At 40.8% G+C, this 10,735-nt stretch overlaps 1 protein-coding gene across 1 annotated transcript; it reads left to right on the top strand.

Annotated features, from left to right (window-relative positions):
* On the top strand, positions 2,615-6,116 carry LOC109228803 (ras-related protein Rab7-like). Its single transcript, XM_019394009.1, has 8 exons — positions 2,615-3,003; positions 3,307-3,333; positions 3,578-3,677; positions 3,828-3,974; positions 4,242-4,322; positions 4,798-4,943; positions 5,579-5,617; positions 5,877-6,116. The coding sequence occupies exons 1-8, from the start codon at positions 2,951-2,953 to the stop codon at positions 5,941-5,943; spliced, it is 660 nt and encodes a 219-aa protein (XP_019249554.1). The 5' UTR covers positions 2,615-2,950; the 3' UTR covers positions 5,944-6,116.

Raw genomic sequence — 10,735 nt, 5'->3', positions numbered from 1 at the left:
GCATTTTTGCCCAGCGAATTTTTAAGTTCAAAACAAAATCAGTAGCTCGGGATTTAGCCATTTCTTCACACGAGCTCCTCTCTCTAACACTCCATAGGTGATTTTGAAGAGCTTCTTTCTCCATAGCCTCTTAGGTAAGTGTTCTTAACTTCTTTCCCTCTTAATTTCTTCCACTAATCACTAATTTCCTAGCCCTAAATCATGAATTCAAAGTAGAAAATGGGGGTTTTGGGTAGAGTTAGGGCTTTGGGGATTTTGGGTGATTCAACCTCAATTTGGGGTCGAATCTTGAAATAAATTATATATTTGAACTCGCGGGGTTATGGGTGACGGGTTTTGGTCCAAGCCTCGAGTTTGGACCATGTGGGCCCGGGGTCGAATTTTGGTGTTTTTGGAAGAATGATAGGAATTTCATTTCTAGGCTATGGGATTATGTTTTTTGAGCCCTTATTGATATTATTGAACTAATTATGCGTAGATATCATTGTTTCGGAGTTGGATTGTAGAGGAAAGGCGGTATTAGAGAGTTGATTGCTATTCTTGGACCGAGGTAAGTATTTGTTCTAACTTTGGTTAGAGGGAATAGGATTAGGATATTATTTGCTAATTGCTAAATGAAGAGTACAGTGTATAGGTATGGTGACGGTTATCTATACACCGGAGTCTAGCATGACCGTGGGTCTTAATTGTGTTTGAACCGGACTTTGTGAAACATCTTTCTTGTTTGATTGCTAAGTTTCCTATAATGTGAAAGGTTGAGGAGGAATTGCAATTGGTATATCATTGGATCGTTGTCTCAAACTAGAATTTGATAATTGAGAAAGAAGTGACTAAAAGAGAAAGTGTTGTGACTTTTCCCTTGCCAGGACACGTAGTCTATTATTGTTGTTGCTCCCTTGCCGGGATATTTGGGCTGTTAGTTGTACCCTTGCCGGGTTAAACTGTTACGTTGTTGAATTTCCCCCTAATGGGGCCTCCTTTAGAAAGATTATATGTATATATATTATGAAATGGGATCGTGTGGCACGCCGACCACTTATATATATATATATATATATAATATATATATATATATATATATATATGTATATATATATATGTGTATATATATATATATATATATTATGAAATAGGATCGTGTGACACGCCGACCACTTATATATTACGAAATGGGATCGTGTGGCACGCCGACCACTTATATATATATTATGAAATGGGATCGTGTGGCACGCCGACCGCTTATATATTATGAAATGGGATCGTGTGGCACGCCGTCCACTTATGAATTAAGAAATGGGATCGTGTGGCGCGCCGACCACTTATATATGAGCTATGGTATTGAGATAGTTTCGTCGTTATATCCGTTGATCTGTATTCGCTGTATTTTCCCCGAGCATGCCCTCTTCCCCTTTTTAGTTGATGTTCTCTGTTGTTATTTCTGTTTCCTTTGTATTTATATATCTGCACAGGTTGTTTTTGGTAGGTCCTGTCTAGCCTCGTCACTACTTCGCCGGGGTTAGGCCAGGCACTTACCAGCACATGGGGTCGGTTGTGCTGATGCTACACTTCTGTGCTTTTTTGCACAGATCATCGTACCGGAGCAGGAGCTTTTGGACAGGAGTAGGAGCGTTGGGAGCTTACTTCAGTCCGGACATTTTCGAGGTAGCCTTGCTGGCGTCCGCATGGCCCAGAGTCTCTCTTATCTATGTCTTTCGTTTGATTTCCCTTGTATCGGATCAGACAGTACTGTATTCTTATTCAGACTTTGTATTTAGCATTCAGTAGAAGTTCGTGAGTTAGTGACACCAGATCTGGGTAGAGGTGTATTTGAATTTCCGCACTTGGGTTCAGTTATTTATGTTTCGAGACTTCCGCTTTTATATTAATTGCCTCGTTCTTCTTTATACTGTTAATGATGTTGAGAGAAGTGTTAAATTAATTGGCTTGCCTAGCTCCTATTAGTAGGCGCCATCACGACTCCCGAGGGTGGGAAATCCGGGTCGTGACAACATATATTGATAACCATTGGAGCAAGCACTAATGGAGCGGAGCCGCTCCCTGCATCTATTATGCACAATCATCAACCACACATTAATTCCACCTTATTTTGCATATCTAAGAACTGTAAATTCTCTTTTTCCTGGGAGACAGGAGAATAAAATGTGAGATATAGGTATCTAAGAACTGTAAATTCTATTGTATTGTATCGTATTGCTATTTCAAATATAATTTTGATTTTGACAATTACTTAAAAGTTATTATATCGTATTGTTAAATTTGTTGTTATATATCAACGAAAAGTGTCACTTTATGTAACGACCGATTCGATGTAATCGCGTTGTTACCTTGTATTTAATTTTTTCTCATCTTATCCTTTTTTTATTATTAAATATAGGCAAGAACTCCTGAAAATGAAAAACACTATAGGAAAAAGAAAAAATAAAACAAAATATGAAGTCAACAACTTGTCTTAACTATGGAATAATACTTGAATCTAGAAGAATCAATTATGCAAAATTCATAATCACCTAAATCCAAGGTCAACACTGTACATGGGATGCACTACCCCCAAATATTAATTAAATAATCAAACTAGAAAGACTCATTCCTTTTAACAACCAACCAAGTCATAAAATCAAAAATCTTTGCTGGCAAAAATCTTCTTCTTGTTCAATAAATAATTAAACTTCCATAGCTAAATTAAAATCCCTTCTTCATATACAGAAACCACAAGTAAAGTAGACATAAAAGATTAGACAAAACATAGAGAATTGCCAAAACACAATGGCCACGCTTATCTGAAATGTTCATTTGCTTTTTGATCATATCCTCCATTTAGTTCTCCCTATATCTTTTGAACCCTCCAGAAAAATATAGCTTTATAACAAAATTTTGAAACAAAACTAAAGAGTTTATTTCAAACTACAAAGTAACATCTAGTTTCTTGAACATGTCTAAGCCACTAAGAAGCTTGATCAAAGTCATTGTTCTTGGTGATTGTGGGTAAGAATTTTCATTACCCTTTATTTATTTTATTTATAAAGATGTTCTCTTTTCTTTGGTTTCCCTCTCTTTTTTTATTATTTCAAGCTATGTTGCTGGACTCTTCAAAAATGACGTCAGATGCGTGTTGGATCCTTAAAAAGTAGTGCATTTTTGGAGGATCTGACGCTGTTACAGTAGCAGTTTTGAAGAGTCCGAGCAACACAGACTTCCATTTGCTAATTTTCTTGAAAGTACTACATGGTTTTTGTTCTTATTCCTATGTGCTAACTGCTAACACTTTGATATGATTTGCATTCTCAGGGTGGGAAAGACATCTTTGGTGAATCAGTATCCAACAACATTGGATAAACTTTTTATTTAATGTTGTTTAGAGGCGGAGCCAAGATTTTTTAAATCGGACGATAATTCATTTATATGATGATTTTTTTTTCCTACAAATATTTGTTAAGGATTTGGCTGATAAGGGAAGAGAGGATTTTCTCAAAGTAAGTTTTAGAGATAAAAAATACAATGGACTAAGGTTCTGATCAAGGATTTTTGCAAATTTGTGTTTCATTAACTGCAATTATAGATATGTTTTCAAGAAATTTAGACAACAATACAAGGCGACAATTGGAGCTGATTTTGCTACTAAAGAACTAGAGATTGATGAAAGAGTAGTCACCTTGCAAGTAAGTGATTACTGCACCAGAAGAAACATTGAACATTTTTTTTCAATCCACCTGCACGTCTTGTTTTTACTGTTATATCGGGAATAACTTCACATATTGCTTGACGTAAAACGAATAGTAAATTTGTCTCTGTCTTTTGTTTTTTGGCAGATATGGGACACAGCAGGACAGGAAAGGTTTCATAGCCTTGGTGTTGCATTTTATAGAGGAGCAGATTGCTGCATTCTTGTTTATGATGTGAATGTGCCTAAGTCATTTGAGACTCTTCAACATTGGCATGAAGAATTCATCAAACAGGTGAGTCAATTAATTATCATGAACGTTTTTTCAGGTTGATAATAGGCAATTTTTTACCTATCGGTCACGGGGTCAAGCCATGGAAGCAGTCACTAATGCTTGCATTAGAGTAAGCTGTCTATATCACATTCCTTTAGAGTACAATCCCTTCTCCGGACTCTGCGTGAACGCGGAATACTTTGAGCACCGAATTGTGATCTTTTTAATAGGCATTTTTTACATGGTTTGAAATAGTTAATTACTTTCTTTGTATGTGATTGATTTCAGGCTGACTTAACAGAGCCAGAAAAATTCCCCTTTGTCTTGATTGGTAATAAAGTAGACTTGGAAGGTGGCAGCATTGAGACAGTAAGTTTTTTCTTCTCGTCTCATTTTTGTCTAACACATTTTCTTCCCATTATATATGTTTTTGCTTGGAGCATAACTTCTATATACATTAAAAAGGATAGTTCGGTGCACAAAACATCACATACTCATGTAGGTTTCGGGGCAGGCCACAGCCCAAAGCGTGTGATGTTGATTGTCTACTCTAATGCAAGCATTAGTACCTGCTTCCACGGCTGACGGCTCGAATTCGTGACCTATAGGTCACACAGAGACAATTTTACTGTTGCTCCAAGACTCCCCTTCAACTTCTACATACACTGAAAGCGTTAAAAAAATGTACACTAGCAGGTCATCTAAAACATAATTAAAGATAACTACCTATATTAAGTGGAACTGATTATCTAGAAAATAAATTAGGTAACCTGCTATAAAAGATTAATTTACAGTAATATTATAATATTGTAAGATTTTGCTTAAAGAATACTATTATTTATAGGTTTCTGAGAAGAAAGCCAAGGAATGGTGTGATTCAAGGGGAAATATACATTACTTTATGACCTCAGCAAAGGAGGATTACAATGTGGATGCTGCATTCTTGTGTGCTGCACAACTTGCCCTTGCTAATGAAGATGATCACAACATGTAAGTAAAAATTATTAGTGCTTATTATAATTTTATTATTTTTAAGCATTCATCAAGTTAACATTTAATTCGTTTGAATGAGCTAATCTAGTCCATTTCTCTACTATTTAATTCGCGATAAATATAGACAGGCGTTCATTTCTCTACTATTTGAAACAAGAAATATATATTTAGAAATTGTGTATAAGATATTATTATAAATCTCAATTCTTTATAATTATAGAAATTAAAGCTCGTTTGTCTTAGTACTACCCCATTGTCTTTGCCACATCTTGTAAAGTTGTTATTTCCTCAGCAGCAAGTCAAATTGCTTCATCTTAGTACATTAAGAGGTTTTTTCTCTTTATCAAGCAAATTGTGAAATGCTAAACAAAATATAGTATAAGCACTAAAATCAGAGCTAATTAAGTGATTATTAGAGGACTAATTCTTAGTTTAGGAAGACTCCTTCCTCTTCACCCCTCTTTATCCTCCTTGCTCGTTATCGTCATTATTATTGTTATTGTTATTGCTATTCATGTGGCTGTTTTTTTGTGTGTGTGGGTTATTTGGACATTTTTCTTGTTAAGTTACTGATTTATATCCTCTCTTCTTCTTTTTTCCAATGATATTATCGAACCCTTTATTTACTCCAGATGGCAGCCAGTAGTAGATGAAGAAATGCCTTCACATTGGTGAGTATATCAAATAATATTGCAATGTAAATTAAGCTAGAAAATTAAAGTTTTTTTAATCTGTCCTCGTAATAAATTATAATTAATTTGTGGAATTATGTGATTCTTTTTCTCATAAAATTGCAATTTTTTTTGTTAATATTAAACATCGCAATAGTAGGACTACTTTCCTACAATTAAACAAGAAAACTTTCGGTTCTCTTTGTTTGAATAAACGTCGCTTATTTTAATTTATATTAAAACTTTTAATATTTTGCAGCCAACTCCAGAGAATACCAGAGTCTGTATCAGGAATTGAGCAGCAGAGAGGAGGGTGTGCATGCTAAATCTTCAAAATACAAATGTCACAAAGACATAACATCCTAATTAATTTGTTTGTTCTTCTATTCTTTATTGTTTTTAGATATTTGGTACGTTCATAGTTTTCTGAAACTGTATTATTTCTACTTCCATATTTTACTTTCTTTGATGGAAAAAAAGTAAACTTTTCTAGATAAATTTGGCATACCTTTTTCATTTTTTTTTGGTCACCACCCAAGTTCGTCCTCAGTGAACTGTCGTGACGGCACCTAGTCTCTACGACTAGGTAAGTCTAACAAATTGTGGAAAAAGGAAACGAAATACGAAACTACCAAGAACTGCGGTTAAAACATAAATAAAACGTTTAAGATGCCGCTCGACATATACAAAATGCACACTTTCAAAACTGAATCAACTCCCAAAATCCGGAATCTCATGAAATCACAAGCTGTAGGTACTACATAGTGCTCTAACCCCAGAATGTCAAATCAAAAGAAAGTACAGAAGGTCTATAGCTAAAAGGAAAAATAGAGAGGGACTCCTCGGTCTGCGAACGCAACAGATATACCTCGAAGTCTCTGAAGATCGCCTCGCCTCACTGATAGTATGGCTGAGCCGAAGAACTTGGATCTGCACACGAAAAACATGTGCAGGAAAGGGCATGAGTACACCACAGCGGTACCCAGTAAGTGCCAAGCCTAACCTCGGTCAGGGCCCTACTGGTTATATATATATCACAAGATAAAGCAGTATAATATGCGACAAGATAATTAAAAGAATAACAGATGATAACGAAATAGAATCACAGGAAGAATGTAACTCAGCACACAGAGATAGCTGTTTACTGTGAAAATGGTAACTACAATTAAATTTATTAAATGGGACTCTAAAAATATGTGATCTATTCCCGAGCTAGCTTGTTAAAGCAGATGATGCTAGTACTGTGAGTTCTAACGATGGGGCGAAAGATAAACGAGGTAACGAGCGAACCAAAGGGCATGTGACCCGGGCGTAGACTTGATCGATTTGGTACTTCGAGGTCGACCTCGGGGTCGAGCTCGGGTTGCCGGGGATATTCGGGCGTAATCTAACAGCTAGGAATATAATCAAACGGAGCTATTTATAATCAAAATTGAGTTTATACGATGAAGAACACATAAAAAATGAAGAGCACGTTTAAAGGCAAAGGGTATCGAGGTACCCTCAGTATCAGCGATAACCAATGAGCTTTTGTAAGAATAGAGAGAGAGAGAGATATTATTGCACTTTGTAGAATTGTGGGAGCTACAACAGTTGTTTACAAGGAAGGGTGAGTCCCCTTTATATAGGAGAGGAGACTTAGTAACGAATACATATATATCTAATATACAAAATACGGAGATGTGATGCTTGACTTGATATCCCAGCAGAGGCTAGGGATAGGCCGGCCCTGTCAGATTCAACTGTGTGCCTCGAGGAACTCCTTTCTTTATCCCAATCTCAACTTCGAATTAGGTCTTGATAGATCCCGACGGAAAGGACTGAGCTGCGACTTTATACCCTCGGGGTCTTTGAGATGTCTAACCGAGGTGGCGTCATATCCTCGAGGTCTCGAGGTACCTTCCCGAGATGGCTTGATGGCGGGAAATCGAGCCCCCTGATTTCACCGCGTACAGATAGTCTCCGCGTTTCTCAGAACGAAGCGATGGGAAACGGTTATGACCATTGACTCCCCGAACTCCCCGTGGCGATAGTGCATTTGGCGATCCGTGTCGTGGCCCAATCTTCTGTGATAGATGACGTATCTCATAGACTCCTGCTCAATACTCTGCCACTTCCGTTCTTCAAGGAACAAAGTGCTGCCATCGATTTGGTTTTTCAAGGATGCAATAATTGCATTCGTCGGTCAGTTATCCAGAGTCCCGGTGGCCGTGTAGCTGCCCCCTATAAATGGGGTACCTTGGAGTTATTTTTCCTATTCCAGTGTCTTCATCGGCATGCTTTGCCTATTCCTTCTTGCCACCTTCTTCTATCTTTGAACTTCATGTTTGGGGCTTATAGCCTCAAGACGGTTTCCTTTAGTCGTGCTATGGCCCTTTGCTAGGACGTTCCTGTGTTGAGCACCATCGCGTTATCCCGCTATGGCCGTTGGCCTGTTGGTGTTTGCTGCTACCTCGGATTATACACCGCTGCTCACCTCCGTACCCCAGCTCGACGTGGAACTCTGCCTCGAGCCGAGAGCTTGCATGGCTCAATGCTCGAAGAAGTGTATTTGAAATAGCCGTGCATGTGGGACCGGGGGTTGTTCGGTCCGCTTTCTCTCCGAGGCTCCCTTTGCCAAAGAGGGTCCTCGAGCTTCGGAGAGCTATTGCGTTTTTTCATCCCTCCCTGCTCCTTCAACCATCTTTTTCGTCTTCTTCTCTGAAGTGCTGCTTTGAGGGACTGGGGTGAGGTTGTTGGAGGCGTGCATTAGAGGGTAGAATAAGTTTTAGGCCCTTTCTTCATGTATTCCCCTTTTTCATCTGTGTAGGGAACCCTTTGTAAGCCTCTGTAATTGTATGTATCGACCCCTCGGGGGCTGTTGTACGCCAATTTTGAATGATAATATCCTTTGCTGACTTCTGCTTTCCTTACTTTGTTTTGTTTTTGTATGCTCTCATGCCCTTCGAGGCTCTTTGAATGCCTTCTCTTATTTGTTGTCCGCTGATATCTGTCTTGAGCGCGAGCGTTCACTCTGATCTTCTGCTGATCGGCATGGTCCTCCTCCGACCCATCGTCATACTTCAGACCCATCTTGGATTAATCTGGTAGGCCCGGGATATCGAGGTCCTTCGAGTTGTTCGAGGATCATGCGTCGAATTCCGGGGCCTTCGGGAACGTCATCCCGAATGAAGGCCATCTTCGAGTACCCGGGGGTCCCTATTGATATTGATGTAGATAACTTTTTCTAGAATGCATAGGATTGACTTTTGCTGAGGAGTTTGCTTGTATTTGGGCGATTCCTCAGGCCTTCGTGGAGCTTTCGCGGTCGGAGCTTCCTGTGCTTATTCCTCTTTTCAGGAAGGGGGAATCACGAGACCAAGTGATTGTCTGGTGTCAAGTATCGGCGTTTAAAGCCCACCGAGGCCCGACTTCTTTGAGCCAGGGGTTCTTGGCGTAGGATGCTTCCTCGATCATGGAGATAATTCGGACGGCCCTTCGAGTTTCAACTTTTCGCTGGAGGATGCTTTTTGGATCGGGTACCGACCCGTCGATTCGTGCCGAGGCTATTGGCTTCCTGGGGTTTGCCTCGGGCAGGTGAATCGTCGCTGCTTCTTGTATATATGTGGGGCGGCTTCAGCTCCTTGGCAAGATTTCACTACTTTTAGATAGCCGCCTTTCTGCTTTGGCACGGGTTACTTCATTTCCTTAGGCGCAAAAAAGTGTCGGCGCGTGCCCTTGCTTTGCTCTGTTTAGTATTACCATAGTCATGGCAACCACTTTGGGCAGAGGGCGGAGGGTGTTGTTCCCGGCGCCCGAGAGCTGAGGGATTTCGTTCAGACGACAGTTTCTTTGATAAAAGGGGAGCATTTGGAGATGGTGAGAAGATACTGTGGATGGAGCGAGGGGGTAACGCTGCAGGTGCTTCCTTCGGGAGAGAACGTTACGGATTCCACTGACGGATTTTTAAATGTATACCTGTATCCTTTCGCGTTTGGCCCCCTCGATAGGGTCGTGCTTGATTTTTGTTTGAAGTATCAGGTTACTTTGGCGCAGATATTTTGGCGGGTGGTGTTGATGATGAGATTCTTCGCGGAGAAGGCCGGCCACGAATTTACGCTCGATCATCTCATCCGGCTGTACCTGCCCTTTCATCACCAGGGCTTGTTAATCCTGAAGTGTCGTTCATCCCCGTCTTTTGCTGTTGATGACAAAGAGGAGGGGGTTCGAGAATGGGCCGGTTGGTTCATCCGGGCCCGGACGACCGACATCATCCCCCCGGAGCTTTTGGAATTACGCACGTGAGTGGACCGTTATGGTGCTCATTTTGGTTGTACCTATAGCGGAAGTTAGTTAAATAACGGTGTTTTTACCTTGTTGTAGCAATTTCATGGACGCCAGGCAAAGTCTCTGATCTGCCCGGCTGGGTTCGGAGGCTGGTGACCCATTCGTCCTGTGACGAGCATCGGCGGCGAGCTGTGCTCTGTGTTAGGTGGGGAGCGAAATACCAAGGTATGTGCGCGTGCTACCTTTGCCTCGACCTTCATGCATTTGAGGCAATATTTTCCCCTTTTCTACTTACATTGGATCTGTCGCTTGCAGGTGTCGGGCAGTTCTTCGGGATGAAGCAGTGTTCTTCTGAAGGGGGGAAGGAGTTGTTAATCTCTCTTCCCGCCCTTCGAGGCGATGGAGCTTCTAGTGGTGTCGACCAAGCCAGCGGCTTCAGGGGGACGGCATTGTCTGAGTCCGCGTCCCCGGGGTACCTGATTCCAGGTCATCGATGTCTTCATGCGGATATATTTTGTCCGAGGCCGGTTCTCCCGGGGGCGAAGGGACCGGATCAACAGGAGTATGCTCCGACTTTGAGGAAGTCCGCCGGCTTCACTTCGTGGTGAGTTTAGGCGCGGTCTTCCCAGTATTCCACGTCCATCGTTTGTCATTGAGTTTTTCTTATGCAGGCCTGTGACAGGCTGATATCTGAGCTGGTCCGTCAAGGGGCCAAGTTTCAGAAAGTTCGGGATGAGGGAGAATCTCTTAGGCTGCTTAGCGAGGAGAAGGAGGGTGAGTTGCTGCATTGGCGATGCGAATCGTACAGGCACTCGAATTACGAGAGTTATCTGATGGAGCAGGTAACTTCAT

The sequence above is a fragment of the Nicotiana attenuata genome, chromosome 7 (assembly GCF_001879085.1).
Source record: "Nicotiana attenuata strain UT chromosome 7, NIATTr2, whole genome shotgun sequence".
NCBI classification, from domain to species: domain Eukaryota; kingdom Viridiplantae; phylum Streptophyta; class Magnoliopsida; order Solanales; family Solanaceae; genus Nicotiana; species Nicotiana attenuata.
This window is presented reverse-complemented; position numbering and strand designations above follow the sequence as displayed.